Genomic DNA, 22762 nt, shown 5'->3' with positions numbered 1-22762 from the left:
GCTGGGATGGGCTGGGCTGCTCTGACTTACATCATACTGAGCAGTGCTCTGATAACACACTGACGCCTGCTGACGCTCTGAACTGTTTTGTTGTGTTGTAGGACAATGTCAGTGTTCTAGTCTGTGGCTGGACCAGGGGTATCATATTTTATTCTCTGTTTTGTGACTGTAATATAGTCATATAGTGTTTTTCCACTGTGTATTCAGGTATGCTATGTTACACAATACTTACAGTATGTATTCTGCATGTTGTTTAGTTACATAGGTCAGTGCTAGCTGTGTTGCTCTGTTATATGTGTCAAACAGTGTGAATTTAGATATGCCATCCCAAAACCTTCTCTCCTTTTTTTTCTGCCGTGCAGTTATCCAGCTGTGTGTGAGTTCCTACAGAACAATAACTTATTATCAGTCATCCGAGCACATGAAGCACAAGATGCCGGGTATGTACCAACGCCACATCTTTCTCTCTCTCTTTATATCTTTTTCTTTCTCTGTCTTACAAACACTTTTAGCTTTAATAGAGACGATTCATCCAGATGATTAACCTGAAAACCGTTCCCCTCTCTCTCTGTGCTGTCCTATAGCTACCGGATGTACCGGAAGAGCCAAACCACCGGCTTCCCCTCCCTCATCACCATCTTCTCAGCGCCAAACTACCTTGACGTTTATAACAACAAAGGTCAGTCTGTCTATTCCATGTATTTGTAGAGTTTTTATATACGTACAGTGGGGGAAAAAAGTATTTGATCCCCTGCTGATTTTGTATGTTTGCCCACTTACAAAGAAATGATCAGTCTATAATTTTAATGGTAGGTTTATTTGAACAGTGAGAGACAGAATAACAACAACAAAAAATCCAGAAAAACACATGTCAAAAAATGTTTAAAAATTATTTGCATTTTAATGAGGGAAATAAGTATTTGACCCCTCTGCAAAACATGACTTAGTACTTGGTGGCAAAACCCTTGTTGGCAATCACAGAGGTCAGACGTTTCTTGTAGTTGGCCACCAGGTTTGCACTCATCTCAGGAGGGATTTTGTCCCACTCCTCTTTGCAGATCTTCTCCAAGTCATTAAGGTTTCGAGGCTGACGTTTGGCAACTCAAACCTTCAGCTCCCTCCACAGATTTTCTATGGGATTAAGGTCTGGAGACTGGCTAGGCCACTCCAGGACCAAAATGTGCTTCTTCTTGAGCCACTCCTTTGTTGCCTTGGCAGTGTGTTTTGGGTCATTGTCATGCTGGAATACCCATCCACGACCCATTTTCAATGCCCTGGCTGAGGGAAGGATGTTCTCACCCAAGATTTGACCGTACATGGCCCCGTCCATCGTCCCTTTGATGCGGTGAAGTTGTTCTGTCCCCTTAGCAGAAAAACACCCCCAAAGCATAATGTTTCCACCTCCATGTTTGATGGTGGAGATGGTGTTCTTGGGGTTATAGGCAGCAGTTATAGGCAGTCCTCCTCCTCCAAACACGGCGAGTTGAGTTGATGCCAAAGAGCTCCATTTTGGTCTCATCTGACCACAACCCTTTCACCCATTTGTCCTCTGAATCATTCAGATGTTCACTGGCAAACTTCAGACGGGCATGTATATGTATTCTTGAGCAGGGGGACCTTGCGGGCGCTGCAGGATTTCAGTCCTTCACGGCGTAGTGTGTTACCAATTGTTTTCTTGGTGACTATGGTCCCAGCTGCCTTGAGATCATTGACAAGATCCTCCTGTGTAGTTCTGGGCTGATTCCTCACCGTTCTCATGATCATTGCAACCCCACGAGGTGAGATCTTGCATGGAGCCCCAGGCCGAGGGAGATTGACAGTTCTTTTGAGTTTCTTCCATTTGCGAATAATCGCACCAAATGTTGTCACCTTCTCACCAAGCTGCTTGGTGATGGTCTTGTAGCCCATTCCAGCCTTGTGTAGGTCTACAATCTTGTCCCTGACATCCTTGGAGAGCTCTTTGGTCTTGGCCATGGTGGAGAGTTTGGAATCTGATTGATTGATTGCTTCTGTGGACAGGTGTCTTTTTTACAGGTAACAAGCTGAGATTAGGAGCACTCCCTTTAAGAGTGTGCTCCTAATCTCAGCTCGTTACCTGTATAAAAGACACCTGGGAGCCAGAAATCTTTCTGATTGAGAGGGGGTCAAATACTTATTTCCCTCATTAAAATGCAAATCAATTTATAACATTTTTGACAAGCGTTTTTCTGGATATTTTTGTTGTTATTCTGTCTCTCACTGTTCAAATAAACCTACCATTAAAATTATAGACTGATCCGTTCTTTATCAGTGGGCAAATGTACAAAATCAGCAGGGGATCAAATACTTTTTTCCCCCACTGTACATATACATTTAAACTCAGTTTTTCAAAATTCCTGACATTTAATCCTAGTACAAATTCCCTGTCTTAGGTCAGTTAGGATCACCACTTTATTTTAAGAATGTGAAATGTCAGAATAATAGTAGAGAGAGTGATTTATTTCAGCTTTTATTTATTTCATCACATTCCCAGTGGGTCAGAAGTTTACATACTCTCAATTAGTATTTGGTAGCATTGCCTATAAATTGTTTAACTTGGGTCAAATTTTTCGGGTAGCCTTCCACAAGCTTCCCACAATAAGTTGGGTGAATTTTGGCCCATTCCTCCTGACAGAGCTGGTGTAACTGAGTCATGTTTGTAGGCCTCCTTGCTCGCACACGCTTCTTCAGTTTTTATTTATTTATTTTTTATTTTACTGTTATTTTACCAGGTAAGTTGACTAAGAACACATTCTCATTTACAGCAACGACCTGGGGAATAGTTTCAGGGGAGTGGAGGGGGATGAATGAGCCAATTGTAAGCTGGGGATGATTAGGTGGCCGTGATGGTATGAGGGCCAGATTGGGAATTTATCAGAATCAGTTCTGCCCACAAATTTTCTATTGGATTGAGGTCAGAGCTTTGGGATGGCCACTCCAATATTTTGACTTTGTTGTCCTTAAGCCATTTTGCCACAACTTTGGAAGTATGCTTGGGGTCATTGACCATTTGGAAGACCCATTTGCGACCAAGCTTTAACTTCCTGACTGATGTCTTGAGATGTTGCTTCAATATATCCACATAATTTTCGTGGTACCTTCAGGCATTTGGAAATTGCTCCCAAGGATGAACCAGACTTGTGGAGGTCTACAACTTTTTTCTGAGGTCTTGGCTGATTTCTTTTGATTTTCCCATGATGTCAAGCAAAGAGGCACTAAGTTTGAAGGTAGGCCTTGAAATACATCCACAGGTTCACCTCCAATTAACTAAAATGATGTCAATTAGCCTATCAGAAGCTTCTAAAGCCATGACATCATTTTCTGGAAATTTCCAAGCTGTTTAAAAGCACAGTCAACTTAGTGTATGTAAACTTCTGACCCACCGGAATTGTGATACAGTGGATTATAAGTGAAATAACTTTTCTGTAAACAATTGTTGGAAAAGTTTCTTGTGTCATGAACAAAGTAGATGTTGTAACCGACTTGCCAAAACTATAGTTTGTTAACAAGAAATTTGTGGAGTAGTTGAAAAAGGAGTTTTAATGACTCCAACCTAAGTGTATGTAAACTTCCGACTTCAACTGTACACAGTACCAGTCAAGAGTTTGGACACACCAACTCATTCTACATTGTAGAATAATAGTGAAGACATCAAAACTATGAAATAACACATATGGAATCATGTAGTAACCAAAAAAGTGTTAAACAAATCAAAATATATTTTATATTTGATAGTCTTCAAAGTAGCCACCCATTGCCTTGATAACAGCTTTGCACACTCTTGGCATTCTCTCAACCATCTTCACCTGGAATGCTTTTCCAACATGCTGAGCACTTGTCTGCTTTTCCTTCACTCTGCGGTCCAACTCATCCCAAACCATCTCAATTGTGTTGAGGTCAGGTGATTGTGGAGGCCAGGTAATCTGATGCAGCACTCCATCACTCTCCTTCTTGGTCAAAATAGCCCTTACACAGCCTGGAGATGTGTTGGGTCATTGTCCTGTTGAAAAACAGATGATAGTCCCACTAAGTGCAAACCAGATGGGATGGCATATCACTGCAGAATGCTGTGGTAACCATGCTGGTTAACCTCTATGGGCAAGGCGGGACGAATTCGTCCCACCTACGTAACAGCCACCTGAATTCAGTGGCGCGATTTTTGAATCGTTTGAAATACTATTACTTCAATTTCTCAAACATATGACTATTTTACAGCTATTTAAAGACAAGACTCTCCTTAATCTAACCACACTGTCCGATTTCAAAAAGGCTTTACAACGAAAGCAAAACATTAGATTATGTCAGGAGAGTGCCCAGCCAGAAATTATCAGACACCCATTTTTCAAGCTAGCATATAATGTCACAAAAACCCAAACCACAGCTAAATGCAGCACTAACCTTTTATGATCTTCATCAGATGACACACCTAGGACATTATGTTATACAATACATGCATGTCTGTTCAATCAAGTTCATATTTATATCAAAAAACAGCTTTTTACATTAGCATGTGACGTTCAGAAAAAGCATACCCCCCGCAAACTTCCGGGGAATTTATTAACAGTTTGCTAAATTACTCACGATAAACGTTCACAAAAAGCATAACAATTATTTTAAGAATTATAGATACATTACTCCTCTATGCACTCGATATGTCCGATTTTAAAATAGCTTTTCGGATGAAGCACATTTTGCAATATTCTAAGTACATAGCCCAGCCATCACGGCTAGCTATTTAGACACCCGGCAAGATTAGCCTTCACCAAAATCCTATTTCCTATAAGAAAAATGTTCTTACCTTTCCTGTTCTTCGTCAGAATGCACTCCCAGGACTTCTACTTCAATAACAAATCTAGATTTGGTCCCAAATAATCCATCGTTATATCCAAATATCCTCTGTTTTGTTCGTGCGTTCTAGACACTATACGAATGGTAAATAACGGTCGCGCGCATGGCGCATGGCGTGACAAAAAAATGTCTAAATATTCCATTACCGTACTTCGAAGCATGTCAACCGCTGTTTAAAACCAATTTTTATGCCATTTATCTCATAGAAAAGCGATAATATTCCGACCGGGAATCTGCAATAAGCTAAACAGCCGAATGAAATTTCTCCACGGGGGCGAATCGTGCACGCGCCTCATTCAATGGTCCTCTGATCGGCCACTTGGATAAGGCGATAATCTGTTTCAGCCAGAGGCTTCCTCGTCATCGTTCAGGTTTTTCCCGGGTTCTGAGAGCCTATTGGAGCCCTGGGAATTGTCACGTTACAGCTAAGATCCTTACTCTTCAATAAAGAGATGCAAGACGCACGACTCCTTGTCAGACAGGCCACTTCCTGCATGAAACCTTGTCAGGTTTTTGCCTGCCATAGGAGTTCTGTTATACTCACAGACACCATTCAAACAGTTTTATAAACTTTAGGGTGTTTTCTATCCAAACCTGAACAATAATATGCATATTCTAGCTTCTGAGTTGGTGTAGGAGGCAGTTAAAAATGGGCACATATTTTTTCCAAAATTCTCAATACTGCCCCCTAGCCCAAACAGGTTAAGTGTGCCTTGAATTCTAAATAAATCACTGAAAGTGTCACCAGCAAACTCTCCCAGATATTAATTTGTGGAAAAGTTAATTTGTTGAATTTCTTTCCTTCTTAATGCGTTTGAATCAAAATGAAAATTGAGCTCATTGGCCAGATGGAAGCCACTCCTCAGTAAAAGGCACATGACAGCCAAAAGGCACCTAAAGACTCTCAGACCATGAGAAACAAGATTCTCTGGTCTGATGAAACCAAGATTGAACTCTTTGGCCTGATTGCCAAGTGTCACGTCTGGAGGAAACCTGGCACCATCCCTACGTTGAAACATGGTGGTAGCAGCATCATGCTGTGGGGGTGTTTTTCAGCGGCAGGGATTGGGAGACTAGTCAGGATCAAGGCAAAGATGGACGGAGCAAAGTACAAAGAGATCCTTGATGAAAACCTGCTCCAGAGCGCTCAGGACTTCAGACTGGGGCGAAGGTTCACCTTCTAACAGGACAACGACCCTAAGCACACAGCCAAGACATCACAGGAGTGGCTTTGGGACAAGTCTCTTTATGTACTTGAGTGAGCCAGCCAGAGCCCGGACTTGAACATCTCTGGAGAGACCTGAAAATAGCTTTTCAGTAATGCTCCCCATCCAACCTGACAGAGCTTGAGAGGATCTGCAGAGAAGAATGGGAGTAACTCCCCAAATACAGGTGTGCCAAGTTTGTAGCATAATACATGAGAAGACTCAAGGCTGTAATCGCTGCCAAAGGTGCTTTAACAAAGTACTGTGTAAAAGGTTTGAAAACTTATGTAAGGTATTTGTTTTTTTATTTTAATAAATTAGCTAACATTTCTAAAACCAGTTTTTGCTTTGTCATTATGGGGTATTGTGTGTCGATTGATGAGGGAAAAAATCTATTTAATCAATTTTAGAAGAAGGCTGTAACGTAATTGTAATGATGTGCGCTGAGAGTCTGGAAGCAAATTCAGGGAGTGGGTGTTAATAAAATAAACCGAACATAATACAAACCAAGAACCTCGAACAACGCAGACATGAAACAATGACACCTGGGGAAGGAACCAAAGGGAGTGACATATATAGGGCAGGTAATCAAGGAAGTGATGGAGTCCAGGTGAGTCTGACGACGTGTAGGTGCGGGTAACGATGGTGACAGGTGTGCACCATTGTGAGCAGCCTGGTGACCTAGAGGCCAGAGAGGGAGCACACGTGACAGAAATAAAATGTGAAACAAGTCAAGGGGTCTGAATATTTCTCCATATTATTTGTGTATTTTATTTGATATATAAGGGTATGCATTTGTAGTGTTAATGTATGAGTCTATGTGAACCAGAATGTATGTTGGATCATATGTGTGTTGGTGGGTGCTGTTCATTGTGTGGCTTGATGGAGATGGATAGTGAGCCATGGTAAGAGTGTGGGAGGGACTGTCGTTATGGCTGGCTGTAGCTTTATATCTCCTGATGGATCAGTGTCAGCACTTCACTTCTGGGGCTCAAGAGGTGCACCTAATGGTTGATCATCTCATCTCCTTTCTCTGTCACTGTCCTGTTTCTCTCTGTCGCTTTCTGTGTATGTCTCTGTCCCTTTCTTTTCCTGTTTCTGTCTCTATCTCTTCCTCTGTTTCTGTCTCTGCCTGTTGCTATGTCTTTTTCTCTCTCTGTTTCTGTCTGTCTCTGCCTCTGTTTCTCTCTCGCTCTGTTTCTCTCTTTCTTTGTCTGTCACTATGCCTCTGTCTCTTCCTGTCTCTGTCTCTTCCTCTGTCTCTGTCTGTTTCTTTCACTGTGTCGATGTCTCTCTCACACACCCACACAAACACATACACATATCAAGGTGTGCACCCCCATAAGACGTTGCTCCAGCCTACTATCTTCAGGCAACTCTGAACAGCCAGTGTGTAATTAGACCTCTGCTCTTGCTGTGATTTGATAGATTATTAGATGTTCTTCATTGTTTTATACAGATGTCTTTTATTTTTTTACGAATTTGTTTGATTTCATGGATTGTGTTACCTCTTTGAGTAAAAAGGTTCCTTCCTGTTGCATCTGTTTGTCAAGAAACAAAACTCATATCATGCTTATCCTGTATATAGTGGAAGTAAAATAGGGAAGGACTGTCATAATAATCCAAGAGCTAGCTCCCATCAACCACTGCTGTTTCAAAGATGTGCTTTTTTTTCTCAAATTGTTTTCTTCAAAATGACCTTCTTTGGTCCTTTCAGTCACTGTGAATATGCCTGCAGAAGAAGCACATCATTAAGCTCTATTTTCTGTCCGCAACTGGAGGCATGGAACGTTGGTGTTAGAGGGAAGAAACAATGCCGTCTTGGGAATTGACAGGATTTCAAACGTATTGTCATGCATACGCTCACAGCAAAATAACGCATGCTGCGTCATTGATATAAGAGTGGGCTCAAAATTGAGAAATCCACGGCATTAATGATGTACAGCGTGATGAACATTCCATTCCTTTTAATAAGTGGCAGTTTTGTTTGTATGAAAATTCTTACATATTCCTTTTAAGATTGTGACCAAGAAAATTCCAATGTGAACAGTTCCTATTTGGGTAAACCAAAAATGTTTTTATATGTAGGTATCAGTATTTTGTCTCCCCCATACCCCAACTTCTTGTCTTGCCAAATTTTTAAGGAGTTTTGTTTACACACCTCCTTGACAGTAAAAACAGCCACAAAAACAGCCACATTTTAAACTCCTTCCGATATGACACTAAAACCACCTGTGATGTACAGCGTGATGAATGTATCACTCAGTGATGTACAGCGTGATGAATGTATCACTCAGTGATGTACAGCGTGATGAATGTATCACTCAGTGATGTACAGCGTGATGAATGCATCACTCAGTGATGTACAGCGTGATGAATGTATCACTCAGTGATGTACAGCGTGATGAATGTATCACTCAGTGATGTACAGCGTGATGAATGTATCACTCAGTGATGTACAGCGTGATGAATGTATCACTCAGTGATGTACAGCGTGATGAATGTATCACTCAGTGATGTACAGCGTGATGAATGTATCACTCAGTGATGTACAGCGTGATGAATGTATCACTCAGTGATGTACAGCGTGATGAATGTATCACTCAGTGATGTACAGCGTGATGAATGTATCACTCAGTGATGTACAGCGTGATGAATGTATCACTCAGTGATGTACAGCGTGATGAATGTATCACTCAGTGATGTACAGCGTGATGAATGTATCACTCAGTGATGTACAGCGTGATGAATGTATCACTCAGTGATGTACAGCGTGATGTGCTCAACACACTGATGGACGTTTCTTACTGTGTTCTTTCTGTAAACCTACTATGTTTTGTGTAGTATGTGTGTATCCTTGTAGATGCAGACATTTTTATGTTTACATGACCCTTGTGTTTTTTCCCCTCCACAGCTGCAGTACTGAAGTATGAGAATAACGTGATGAACATCCGGCAGTTCAACTGCTCCCCTCATCCCTACTGGCTGCCCAACTTCATGGACGTATTCACCTGGTCCCTGCCGTTTGTGGGGGAGAAAGGTACCACTACCATCCTTTCCCAATCCTTAGTAGACCATGTCTATGTGTAATGATGACTATATGCGCTGTTTTAATCATTTTAATCATTCATTTGAGCTGAGTGGTGAGAGTCATCTTCATTTGCTAGTCTAGACAAACATTCAGCAGGACACTTCCATGTTCTCTGACTGATGGGCTCAGAGATGACCGTGTTCTTCTAGATTTACCCTCTTGCTACATTTTATCGTAAACAAATATGTACAGCAGCGCCCTCATCTGATAGCTTTTGACCTCTCTCCAGTCACAGAGATGCTGGTGAACGTGTTGAGCATCTGCTCTGACGACGAGCTCATGAACGACGGAGACGACCTAGAGATCTTAGATGGTGAGTCACTGGTATACAGTACTGTTAAGAGCCCATTAGAACTGCAGCGTCTCACACTCTTCTCCCTGGCATACAGTAGGTCCCGATAAACAAGTAAAAGCACGTACTATTATGGTATTTGTAGATGATATGTCCTCTGGGTGTTTATTTGTTATGAGGGGCTCATTGAATTACCAGTAAAGAATATAAATGGATCATTTCAATGTGGCCCATAGACTCACTCCTGATATCTGAAAATGAGTGTTGTCTTTTTCTAGCCAACGCAGCTGCAGCTCGGAAGGAGGTGATCAGGAACAAGATCCGTGCCATTGGGAAAATGGCCACGATGTTCAAAGTGCTTCGGTAAAAACGTTCTCCACCTCGCCTCACATCAGCCTTCTACTGTAGCTGTTGCACATGAACACATCTCTAATACTGAGCATAGAGTTATTATAATAGAGTGGATATACAGTAGAAGCATACATGAGTGACCATTGTGGATGTCCTCTGACCTGTATGTGGTGCTGTTCCGTGTGTCCTGCAGGGAGGAGAGTGAGAACGTGTTGACGCTGAAGGGTCTGACGCCTACTGGCATGCTGCCCAGCGGTGTGCTCTCCGGGGGCAAACAGACCCTACAGAGTGGTGAGGATGAGGCCCAGGCCAGGGCTGTTCTATCCCTCCCTCCCTCCCCTCACTGTCTGTCCGTTCCTCTTTCTATCACTGTGACTCTTCTCTTTGTCACAGTCTCCGTCGCTCTCCCTCTCTCCGTGGGTCTTTGTCTTCGTATTCGTCCTCTGGTCCCTTTGTTTCTGACCCAGGTTTGGGCAGCCACCCTTGACTCTGGAGACCTGCAGATTCTGCCCCCTTTAGCTACAGCTGACACTAGAGAGAGAGAGGCAGTCATCTCACCATCTCACCTCACCAGTCATCTCACCTCACCAGTCATCTCACCTCACCAGTCATCTCGCCATCTCACCTCACCAGTCATCTCACCATCTCACCTCACCAGTCATCTCACCATCTCACCTCACCAGTCATCTCACCTCACCAGTCATCTCACCTCACCAGTCATTTCGCCAGCTCACCTCACCAGTCATCTCGCCATCTCACCTCACCAGTCATCTCACCTCACCAGTCATCTCACCTCACCAGCCATCTCGCCATCTCACCTCACCAGTCACCTCGTCATCTCACCTCACCAGTCACCTCGTCATCTCACCTCACCAGTCATCTCACCTCACCAGTCACCTCATCATCTCACCTCACCAGTCACCCCGTCATCTCACCTCACCAATCACCTCGTCATCTCACCTCACCAGTTATCTCACCTCACCAGTCACCTCGTCATCTCACCTCACCAGTCACCCCGTCATCTCATCTCACCAGTCAGCTCGTCATCTCACCTCACCAGTCACCTCGTCATCTCACCTCACCAGTTATCTCACCTCACCAGTCACCTCGTCATCTCATCTCACCAGTCACCCCGTCATCTCATCTCACCAGTCAGCTCGTCATCTCACCTCACCAGTCACCTCGTCATCTCACCTCACCAGTCATCTCGTCATGTCATCTCGTCATCTCACCTCACCAGTCGTCTCACCTCGTCATCTCACCTCACCAGTCATCTCTCCTCACCGTCTCACCTCACCAGTCGTCTCACCTCACCGTCTCACCTCGCCAGTCATCTCTCCTCACCGTCTCACCTCGCCAGTCGTCTCACCTCACCGTCTCACCTCGCCAGTCGTCTCACCTCACCGTCTCACCTCGCCAGTCGTCTCACCTCACCGTCTCACCTCGCCAGTCATCTCTCCTCACCGTCTCACCTCGCCAGTCGTCTCACCTCACCGTCTCACCTCGCCAGTCATCTCTCCTCACCGTCTCACCTCGCCAGTCGTCTCACCTCACCGTCTCACCTCGCCAGTCGTCTCACCTCACCGTCTCACCTCACCAGTCGTCTCACCTCACCGTCTCACCTCGCCAGTCGTCTCACCTCGCCAGTCGTCTCACCTCACCAGTCGTCTCACCTCACCGTCTCACCTCGCCAGTCGTCTCTCACCAGTCTTCTCACCATCTCACCTCGCCAGTCATCTCACCTCACCAGTCATCTCACCATCTCACCTCACCAGTCATCTCACCTCACCTGTGTTTACTCCCATTGAGTTGACCTTCGAAATTCTGGATGCCTCCCACGAGTTCAGTCAGGTCCTGTGGCCCTCCAGAGTCTCTCAAGCCCAGCCTTCCCCAGGCCTCTGGCCACTCAGTCTGGCTGTGTTGCTGCGGCACATGCGTCTCTCACTGCCTGGTCTCTTGCTGGTCTCTAGCTAGCTGCCTACCTACCGCCGGGGGCTGCATTCTGCATTCTGCATGGCTTTGTCAGAAGTAACTCGCTCCCCTCCTTTCCCCCCCCAGCCACCACCGAGGCCATTGAAGCAATCGACACAGAAACTGAGGACGGAGAAGGTAAAGCTGTGTCCCCCACCCCACTCCTCTCAGCAGGCTGGCCTGCAGGACATGCATTGGGTCAACTACCCATCAGTTACAATAGTAGTACATATTCAGCCTGCATTTAACAACTTATCAGGGGGACAGTTGGATTTAGAATGGGTAGCACGGAACTTTGCAGTATCTTGATTACAAGATATCTCAACTATATCAGTTATGATGTAAGGATCAAGAGATGTATTTTACATTAATTACATGGTGTGCTCAGGAAAAACAAAGCCTTTTCGAAGTTTGATCAAGTTTGATACCTTACACATAAATATAAACACATGGATTTGTTATTGTATGTAAGTAATTTAAGTCATGCAAAGTGAGGTGCTACCAAGAGCTGCATGATAGTTTCGGGTATCTTTTTATGCTCAGGCATGATTCCTTCTTTTATTTTTTGGATCTGGCTTATCTTCCGCCCCCATCTGGTTCAAAGATGCATCGCATGCAGGGAGAACAGGAGACAGGCGAGCGCTAAGGTGAAATACAGTATGCATCATGAAGTCAATTGAATGGTATCATGAGCATGATGTGTCATCTATGTGAACAATAGAGTCTCCAAAGATAGTGAATAAATGAAGATGTCCCACTCAGGCCATTTACCATTGAAAAATATTGTTAGAGATCCAGTCTGCTTAAGGAGTGGCTCTCCAATAGGCACCAATGTGTTAGCAGCTGGGTCTGGTCTGCTTAGTTTGTTGTCTGTATATGAACCAGAAAAAAGGAGCGTGTGAGATGTCTCGCTTCCTCTTCCATCTCTGGAGTCTCTGGACACCTGATGCTCTCACAATGACCTGACAATGTCATGATGCAGCATTTGACAGCTGCAGTTAAACATCTACCTGCATCGCGACAGGCTTAAGTGAACGAGCATGAACTAATACACGTGATACACATGATTACACATGATTATGTCATGCAACTGGTACTGTAATGTCATGTTGGCTTCATGATACATAATTATAACAACCGTAAACAAGGGTGCTATTCTAGCAAACAAGGGTGCTTTTCCACGAGGGGAAGTTTGTCTAAGTTATTAAAGGAGGGTGCCATTCTAGTAAATGAGGGTGCAATTCTAGTAAAGGAGGGTTCTATTGTTGTAAACAGGTGTACTATTCTAGTAAACATGGGTTCTATTGTTGTAAACAAGTATGCAATTCTAGTAAAGGAGGGTTCTATTGTTGTAAAAAAAGTGTACTATTCTAGTAAACAAGGGTTCTATTGTTGTAAACAAGTGTGGTATTCTAGTAAACAAGGGTTCTATTGTTGTAAACAAGGGTGCAATTCTAGTAAAGGAGGGTTCTATTGTTGTAAACAAGTGTGTTATTCTAGTAAAGGAGGGTTCGATTGTTGTAAACAAGTGTGTTATTCTAGTAAAGGAGGGTTCTATTGTTGTAAACAAGTGTGTTATTCTAGTAAAGGAGGGTTCTATTGTTGTAAACAAGTGTGCTATTCTAGTAAAGTAGGGTTCTATTGTTGTAAACAAGTGTGTTATTCTAGTAAAGGAGGGTTCTATTGTTGTAAACAAGTGTGTGATTCTAGTAAAGGAGGGTTCTATTGTTGTAAACAACTGTGCGATTCTAGAAAAGTAGGGTTCTATTGTTGTAAACAAGTGTGCTTTTCTAGTAAAGTAGGGTTCTATTGTTGTAAACAAGTGTGTTATTCTAGTAAAGTAGGGTTCTATTGTTGTAAACAAGTGTGCTATTCTAGTAAAAGAGGGTTCTATTGCTATAAACAAGTGTGTTATTCTAGTAAAGTAAGGTTCTATTGTTGTAAACAAGTGTGCTATTCTAGTAAAGGAGGGTTCTATTGTTGTAAACGTTGTAAATCGTGGTTGTTTGTCTGTGAGTTGCTGGCTGAGTGTCGTTGACTCATTCTCTCAGATATTTCTTTCAGAGGAGCCTGTGGATATCTTAAGGTTTCTGATATCACTCTGTCCACAATTAAATCTATTCAAATCGTCTTTATTTTACTCTCAGCTGTGTTCAGATGTCTTTCAATACTTGTGTCAAAATATCTTTGAATTCACAATGCTAGCTTTGACTGCTGTGTGACATGAGAACGTAGCAAAAATATAAACATTTTCAAAGGCTGCGTTTAGACAGGCAGCCCATTTCTATCCTCTGCCGAGTCCCCAACAACTGGATATTCCAATTTTCATGGGAAATGGAAAGAAAGCCTGCGACACAACTTCTGCTTTTGGACATTACCAAGGCGACACTCCATCTTAACTCCTCCTCCACATTTACTGGATTGGTTGAACAGTGCAGAAGAGAACCTCCCCCGCCAGTTTTTTTTCTTCTTAAGACCAGTATGTTTCTTTTACGCCTGCAACATTAGGTGATATTTTGATCAATCACATCAGATCTTTTCACAGCAGATTTTTTTTCAAAGCTGATCTGATTGGTCAAAAGACCAGAATTGGGTTGAATCAGAATTGGGTTGCCTGTCTAAATGAAGCCTTACATTCAGGCCAAAGTATGGTACTTCCCAATAATATTTGATGTAAAATGCATATAATGTAGGTTATGTTTAACCATTTTCCTATGAGAGTGCACAAAGAGGTATATCAAAGGATTTAAAATCAAGGTTTATAATTTATAAATTATGTCATGATACAGTGAAACTGATTCCCTGTATGTCCTCTCTCTCCTCCCACCTGTCCTCCCTGCAGCCATCCGTGGGTTCTCTCCCCAGCATAAGATTGCCAGCTTCGAGGAGGCCAAGGGCCTAGACCGTATCAATGAGCGCATGCCTCCCCGAAGAGTCGGGGTCAACCACGTGGGACAGTCCATGGGCAAGATGAACATGTCCGAGGCCAACGGCACGGAAGACAATGACAATGACAACAGCAACAGCCAGTGATGTTTCGCCCCGCGGCCCGCCCCAGAGTCCATGTGACTGCCGTGCTGTGTGCCAAGACATCGCCAAATCGTGATATCAGGCCTCAGAATATAGACATAACATAACACACCCACAGACAACACAACATCTGCATCTACCGCCTGCTGCTCTTTCATCCAATTAGAGAAACAAATCAAATGTTACATCTCGTTCAAATGGGTAAGGTGGTTTATTTTTTAGACGCCAGGTCCCCACAAAGGGAAACTGAGCACAGAAGGGAGTGGGGCCAGAGCTTAGGACAGGGAGGAGGAGAGGAGAGGCCAGCGGGGGCGGGATGTAGGGGAACCTGTTGGGATGAGGGCCAGGGGTGTGGTCCTGTGGGTGTGTTTGTTGTTCCCTCTCTCAATCCGATCACAGACCAAGTGGGCAGGGTTTGGAGTCCCACGCGTTCTCCCATGTCTGTTACAGTACGTCCTCATGGGGTCTGACACAAGACACTCTGGTACAGTACCCATGTCACACACACATTTTACTATTTTGAATCAGTTTCATTCAAGATCTCATCTCATACAGAAATGATCTCGCTAGTCAACATGTTTTGCTACTAGTATTAATGAATACAAATAAAAAAAATACTAAATCTTGTTTGTAAGAAAGGACATTTGAAAATGAAAAATATGTAGATTTTACTACTTGCAATGCGATCTTACCTGAAAACTTTTCTTTCTTGATTTATTTTGTGGTAAGATGCCATGAGCCTGCGGGGGAAGGGGTAGGGGTGGAACATGGGCTTGACTATGGCCTCTCCACCAACCAAAGCCACAGTCTGTCATGTCCCAGCTCGGGGTCTACCTTCTGTCACCCTCTACCTGATTGTTTCTCACCTGCCTGTAACTAAAGAGAGAATGCACATAGAACGTCAAATCTTCTGTTGCAGTAAAAAATGATCTAAAATATATATATATAATGAGTTATAAAGATGGACAATAACGAAGACAACGTTTTTTAACAGCATCCACGGTATGGAACGCATCGATGCATGCAATTAAGTTCCTTATTGATATGTGAAATTATAATTGTGATGTTTCAATATAGTAGACTTGAATTATTTATTTCATCAAATTTTATTTGTAAAGTTGCCCTTTGTTTTTATATAATAATTTTTTATTCTTGCGTCCTTTGATTATTTTGTTTTTCTTTTTTTTTTCATCAATATTTTTCGTTTTTTATATTACTCTTGGTTTATTTAATTTGATTGTTTTGCTGTACAGGCACATATGCTCTTTTTAAGGTGTGAAGCCTTTTTCTGTTCTGTTGGTGTACAGAAGTTGTTCAATTGTGTGAATGAACATATTACTCAGTGAAAAGCAACATTCAGGCTGCCAAAGCATGATCGCATGGTTTGTTCAAATGTAAACAAATTGGACACAATGAAAATCCTGTGTCTCACTTACTTTTAAAAGGAAAACAATATATTCTCATTATAATTCTTGATGATATTGGTATTATTCTCACAATTAAGCTTAAGGTTATTTTTTCCTTCCACTGTTTTCTGATCCTTGTTTGGTCTAGACGTGGTTTATTTTGAAGAAGGAATTTCATGGATTTTGTGACAGTTTTTTCTTGTAATTTTCTCCGGAACTAAGTTTTGCCATTTGACTTCATAAACAATACACACATTGTAAGCATGCCCTATGGGACAAATCACGTTTTTTACTCTTGAATAAAATATGCATGAACCAATAGTGTGGCTTCCAGTTTCTCATCAATAGATAGGAAATATATTCCCACATTGTGCAACGGGATGGGACTAGGATGCCTTTCCACAATTTAGGCCGCGCCCAATACAATATGCTCCGTGGGATAAAGTTACATAAACATTTACATCATTTAGCAGACGCTCTTATCCAGAGCGACTTACAGTAGTGAATGCATACATTTCATACAATTTCATACATTTTTTTTCGTGTGTGTGTGTGTGTGTGTGTGTGTGTGTGTGTGTGTGTGTAAAATGTGCAGCTTCACTGTTTTCAAGGGAACTGCTTTTTCACAGTCAACCTGAATCCCAAACAGTGGGCGAATGTGCTTTTCTCTACAGTTTCCATGAGGGCATTCCATCTGCTTCCTGCCATTCTTCCACAGGAAATTCTGGGAACAGCGTCAGACAGGCCATGGCAACCACTCCCACCTCACACTGAACCCACGGTAGAGGGCAAGTAACTACTAACCACCACTCTATGCAACACGACGGCAACATCTCGCTTCCAGGACCTTAACCATACTCTCTCATTAACACAGGCAAATACACACAGACACACACTCAGGCCACAAGTTGAGAGAGCTGCCATACACGGACACACTCAGAGAGACTCCATACTCTCTCTAGTACGTTCATGACAGTGGGTTCTCTTGCCCTGAGTGACCCCACACATTTTACACATTCAATAATACATACACACAGTGGGAATTTGCAAAGCTCCAGACAGAGGAAAAGCTGTGGATTTGGACATGGATCTGCTTCTGTATCCTGTCCCTCTGCTGAGTGTGTTTCTCCTCATTCCAGCAGGTAGGTTTAGATTAATAAAGGCAACACGGCCAGATTACGGGTACTAGTCTTACATAGATATTGCTTCAATAGTCTTTCAACTCTCTGTTTGACATCCAATTTGGTTAACGTATTACTTTGAGCAGTTTCCTCTCTTGATAGAAATTGTACTTGTACATTAAACGTATCACGCTAGAGAAACGGGAGATGACTAAATATAGTGCTTGTTAATGATATCAGATGTGTTTAATTAGCCAGAGGACAAAAGCTGTTTTGATACTGTGGTGTTCAGTGGAAGCTAGACCTTACTAGAGCTGTTTGTTACAGTTTCAGCCCAATCTGCCATCAATCAGACCAACCAGATAGAGGTTTCCATGGGTGAGTTTAGGCCTAGTTGGCTTTAACTCTCTGACTCTGGTTAAGAATGAATTCATTTGGTTGGATAAATTATTTTGACTGGGGAACTGCTTGATCACCAGAGCTGTTTAACCATCCTCAGAAACTGATATTGTAGTCAACATTCAAGAATCACCTGACCATGTAGGTCACTGTTATTTGATGAAGATATTTCAACCCACAGTGACCTCACCCACAACACTGTCATCCAACACTATTCATGTGGCTGGCAGCGTAACCACCCCAACTACAGCCCATCCAATGACTGATGTGACATCATCCCCAGCACTCTCACCGCCAGGTAACTCTGGTCTTCTATAGGGCTTATCTGCTGTGTTTTCTCACTGCTAATGTTTGAGTAGAACTGAGAGAAAGTATTGCGTTTATTTTGTTGTTTTTCTAGGGAACAACCCTCTTGTGACAACCCTCAGTGTCCTGCAATCAACAACCTCACCTGGTAATACAGAGAAAATGTAGCATTCTGTACTAAATCAAAATCAAATCCAATGTTATTGGTCACATACACATATTTAGCAGATGTTATTGCGGGTGTAGTGAAATCCTTGTGTTACTAGCGTCCAACAGAGGGCTACAATAAACCTAAGGCATTAAGAGTTTTGTTGATGTTGTTGTGGACGTGTTTCAGGAAATGACAGCAGTGACAATGAGGCACCCACATCCTCACTTCGACTATCGTGTCCTAATGTCAGAAGCTCTGCTCAGACTAAAATACCTAGTACGCACTCACAAGACACTGCTGCTGGACCAGGTAAACACTATTTCTCTGTCTGTCTTAGTCCTCTGTCTACTGATGACAAGTTGATGTGCCTTTTGTCTGAATGCTGTGCTTTACAGAGGTGAGGAATTCTGAGAAAGCCATGTGTCATTCACAGGGCACATTTTTTTTACTTTTTTTTTATTTAACCTTTATTTAACCAGGTAAGCTAGTTGAGAACAAGTTCTCATTTACAACTGTGACCTGGCCATGTCACTTGTGTGTTATGATCACAAGCTGCATTTACGGTCAACCTTACATGTGTGCCATATAACAATCTCCATGTCCTAATATCTTTGAAAATGAGCATTTCTCATGTGGTGTTTGCTGTAAGTTGACTTACATGCCTGTTTATGTGTTCAGTCTTAGGATCAACAGCTGCTGCAACAGCAACTACTTCGACCTCTGTGACTTCCCCTGAGGGACCCAAAGGGACACACACAGACATCCCTCCCACTCAGTCACCGGACAAGAGCCTCACCATGCTCGCCTTTGGTATGCTTAACGATACATGATGATGATGATGATGACGATGATTAAAACGTTGTTATGTAACAGTGCAATGTTAATATCCTATACTCAGGTGGAGTACAACTAACTCTGTCTGGGATGTTGCTCCCCTACAGGTGTCATGAGTTTAATCCTCATTCTCGTCATTATCATGGTGGTTTTAGTAACAGTGGTCAACCTAAAAGACAAGTGCAGCAACTCCAAGGAGGAAGGTAAATGTAAAGGATGATCATTCATGTGAGAAAATGGATACATGAGAGTAACAGTATCTATATGTATGCTATGTGTATCCATGTTAACACCTGTAAAGATCTCTCTTCTTAGACGCTAACTACCATTAGCGTTTATTCATGAAGGTATCTTCTGGCCGGGGGAGTTTTGTTAAGTGCCCTGACGCTTGTTCTGAACGTTAACACACTTTGGCTTGCGGTACGGTTTTGGAAACATAAGGAATGTATCTTTCATGTCAGTGAGAAATTATATTTAAAAAAAATGTAAATTACCACACACCTTTATAGGGTTAGGGTTAGTGTTCCCCCACAGCCATATTCCCATGTTACAGCGCTTGTTTAAGGAAGACAGACAACAGAGATAACCACATGTACTAATTAGCTATATAGCACGCTCCTAACATCTGTGTGGAAGCATAACTCGGAAGGAAGTGTAGTGGAACTGTAGTTTGTCAGCCGTATACATCTGTGCAAACCTGCTACAGTAAGTGTATATTTTTTATTTGAAAGATTTTTTCTCACTGATATGAAAGATACGTTCCATATGTTTAGAAAAAGTGTATCGCAAGCGATGATTATTGACGTTGCTAAACATTAAAACAGAGCTTCTGGATTACAGTTCACATGGTCGCACCGGTAAGCAGCGCTTATAGCTGAGAACCCTTGGGACAAGGCAGAATGCCTTGTTAATGCCTGGGGTTCTCCAGAGCTATGCCCATGCCAGCTTGAGAAGAGAGTAGTTATAGTAAATGAAGAGCATCATGTCAAACATGCCAGACAAAGAGAATCACCACAGTTTCTGTTCCACAGGTAAAAAGAGCAGTGATTCTGTGGTGTCTGAAAGGTATGCACACCAAAGTATACACATGCATAGTGTTGATAGGGTACGACAAAACTGAATGTGTCTCTGTTTATGTTTGTAATTCATCAATTTTTTTCCATAGCAATGTCACGTTTAGTGGAGAAAAAGAGAGCATCACTTTGATCTCCATGAAGACCATTAACACAGAAACTGGTAGGGAAAATGTCACAGTAGTGCTTCACTTTGAAATAGTCCCCAAACCAATATTGAGGGGCCTCTGTTTTTGTTCCTTATAATAGTTATAATTGCTGATGATTATTGGGGGGAAATGGGCTTGATATTCACGGTGATACAAGACATGTGGGAGTATGGTGTGAGCCTAAAACATCTCTCTCTTTTTCCCCAGACACAGACTCCCCCCAGGTCTCCTCCATTCACAGTACAACACTGGACTATGAGGAGCAGGAGCTAAACACAGACCTACTGAACAATAAGGTGGGCTCAGGAAATAACTCTTCACCAGCACTAACTGCAATGGATACAACCACTTCTTATAGAGAATGGATAAAAGCACATATCCAATGGATTGAAGTTAATATTGCATATTGTGTTCTTTTTTTCAGCTGGTGTGAAAATAAAGACCCTAGATGTTCCGTTCCAAAACACAGAAATCACCAAACTACTCAAACAAAATAGTACAGTGATTGTTCTATACATCTGAGATCAAGTTACCTGGAGTCCACACAGGACCTGAATTCATACCTGTGGGGATATTATACATTAAGCTAGAACTAGGCCTATCGTTGTGTCTCATGTTGCCATTCTAATACAAATATCACATGTATTTGTGTGATGATATCAAAACTGCCTTTATGGAGATAATGTTGTGTGTTCTGTTTCATATATTTTGTAATTTTATTTCACCTTTATTTAACCAGGTAGGCCAGTTGAGAGCAAGTTCTCATTTACTACTGCGACCTGGCCAAGATAAAGCAAAGCAGTGCGACAAAAACAACACAGAGTTACACATGGGATAAACAAACGTACAGTCAATAACACAATAGAAAAATCTGTATACAGTGTGTGCAAATTAAGTAAGGAGATAAGGCAATAAATAGGCCAATAGTGGTGAAGTATTTCAAATTTAGCAATTTACACTGGAGTGATATGTGCAGATGAGGATGTGCAAGTAGAAATACTGGTGTGCAAAAGAGCAGAAAAACAAAAACAAATATGGGAGGAGGTAGGTAGTTGGTTGGATGGGCTATTTACAGATGGGCTGTTTACAGCTGCAGCGATCAGTAAGCTGCTCTGATAGCTGACGCTTAAAGTTAGTGAGGGAGATATGTCTCCAACTTCAGTGATTTTTGCAATTCGTTCCAGTCATTGGCAGCAGAGAACTGGAAGGAAAGGCAGCCAAACGAGGTGTTGGCTTTGGGGATGACCAGTGAAATATACCTGCTGGAGTGCATGCTACGGGTGGGTGTTGCTATGGTGACCAGTGAGCTGAGATAAGGCGGAGCTTTACCTAGCAAAAACGTATAGATGACCTGGAGCCAGTGGGTTTGGCGACGAATTGGCGACGAATATGTAGCGAGGACCAGCCAATGAGAGCATACAGGTCACAGTGGTGGGTAGTATATGGGGCTTTGGTGACAAAACTGATGGCACTGTGATAGACTGCATCCAATTTGCTGAGTAGAGTGTTGAGGCTATTTTGTAAAGGACATCGGCGAAGTCAAGGATCGGTAGGATAGTCAGTTTTACGAGGGTATGTTTGGCAGCATGAGTGAAGGAGGCTTTGTTTCGAAACAGGAAGCCGATTCTAGATTTAACTTTGGATTGGAGATGCTTAATGTGAGTCTGGAAGGAGAGTTTACAGTCTAACCAGACACCTAGGTATTTATAGTTGTCCACATATTCGAAGTCAAAACCGTCCAGAGTAGTGATGCTAGTCAGGCGGGCGGGTGCGGGCAGCGATCAGTTGAAGAGCATGCATTTCGTTTTACTTGCGTTTAAGAGCAGTTGGAGGCCACGGAAGGAGTGTTGTATGGTGTTGAAGCTCGTTTAGAAGTTGTTAACACAGTGTCCAAAATAGGGCCAGATGTGTACAGAATGGTGTCGTCTGTGTAAAGGTGGATCAAAGAATCACCCACAGCAAGAGTGACATCATTGATAAATACAGAGAAAAGAGTTGGCTCGAGAATTGAACCCTGTGGCACCCCCATAGAGACTGCCAGAGGTCCGGACAACAGGCCCTCCAATTTGACACACTGAACTCTATCTGAGAAGTAGTTAGTGAACCAGGCGAAGCAGTCATTTGAGAAACCAAGGCTGTTGAATCTGCCGATAAGAATACGGTGATTGACAGAGTCGAAAGCATTGGCCAGATCGATGAAGACGGCTGCACAGTACTGTATTTTATCGATGGCGGTTATGATATCGTTTAGGACCTTGAGTGTGGCTGAGGTGCACCCGTGACCAGCTCGGAAACCAGACTGCATAGCGGAGAAGGTACGGTGGGAATCGAAATCGTCGGTGATCTATTTGTTCACTTGGCTTTCGAAGACTTTAGAAAGGCAGGGCAGGATTGATTTAGGTTGGTAACAGTTTGGGTCTAGAGTGTCTCCCCATTTGAAGAGGCTGCTTTCCAATCTTCAGGATCTCAGACGGTACGAAAGAGAGGTTGAACAGACTAGTAATAGGTGTTGCAGCA

At 42.7% G+C, this 22762-nt stretch overlaps 2 protein-coding genes across 4 annotated transcripts in view; both read left to right on the top strand.

Moving 5' to 3' along the window:
• Positions 1-16531, top strand: part of ppp3ca (protein phosphatase 3, catalytic subunit, alpha isozyme) — a 58725-nt gene extending 42194 nt beyond the window's left edge. Inside the window, exons 7-14 of one of the 2 annotated variants that reach the window (XM_014129375.2) lie at positions 363-440; positions 585-679; positions 8986-9111; positions 9392-9475; positions 9733-9817; positions 9999-10096; positions 11864-11914; positions 14619-16531. In XM_014129375.2, coding sequence (XP_013984850.1) covers positions 363-440; positions 585-679; positions 8986-9111; positions 9392-9475; positions 9733-9817; positions 9999-10096; positions 11864-11914; positions 14619-14809 — 808 coding nt within the window. In that variant the 3' untranslated portion in view covers positions 14810-16531. The remainder of the gene's footprint in view (positions 1-362; positions 441-584; positions 680-8985; positions 9112-9391; positions 9476-9732; positions 9818-9998; positions 10097-11863; positions 11915-14618) is intronic. The other variant, XM_014129376.2, reaches the window with a different exon arrangement.
• Positions 16532-16981: 450 nt separating this feature from the next.
• ecscr (endothelial cell surface expressed chemotaxis and apoptosis regulator) lies at positions 16982-20913 on the top strand. Of its 2 annotated transcripts, XM_014129374.2 has the most exons (11): positions 16986-17354; positions 17661-17711; positions 17914-18030; positions 18133-18186; positions 18376-18498; positions 18868-18999; positions 19131-19226; positions 20055-20088; positions 20189-20259; positions 20453-20541; positions 20670-20913. In XM_014129374.2, exons 1-11 carry the CDS (start codon positions 17297-17299, stop codon positions 20676-20678), a joined length of 834 nt encoding a protein of 277 aa, XP_013984849.2. In that variant the 5' UTR covers positions 16986-17296; the 3' UTR covers positions 20679-20913. The 2 variants fall into 2 exon arrangements, with proteins under 2 accessions (XP_045546052.1, XP_013984849.2); XM_045690096.1 differs by lacking the exon at positions 17661-17711 and having other exon boundaries at positions 16982-17354.
• Positions 20914-22762: the final 1849 nt, after the last annotated feature.

The sequence above is a fragment of the Salmo salar genome, chromosome ssa11 (assembly GCF_905237065.1).
Source record: "Salmo salar chromosome ssa11, Ssal_v3.1, whole genome shotgun sequence".
Lineage (NCBI taxonomy): Eukaryota > Metazoa > Chordata > Actinopteri > Salmoniformes > Salmonidae > Salmo > Salmo salar.
The sequence above is the reverse complement of the archived record's forward strand: the minus strand, read 5'-3'. Positions and strand labels throughout refer to the sequence as shown.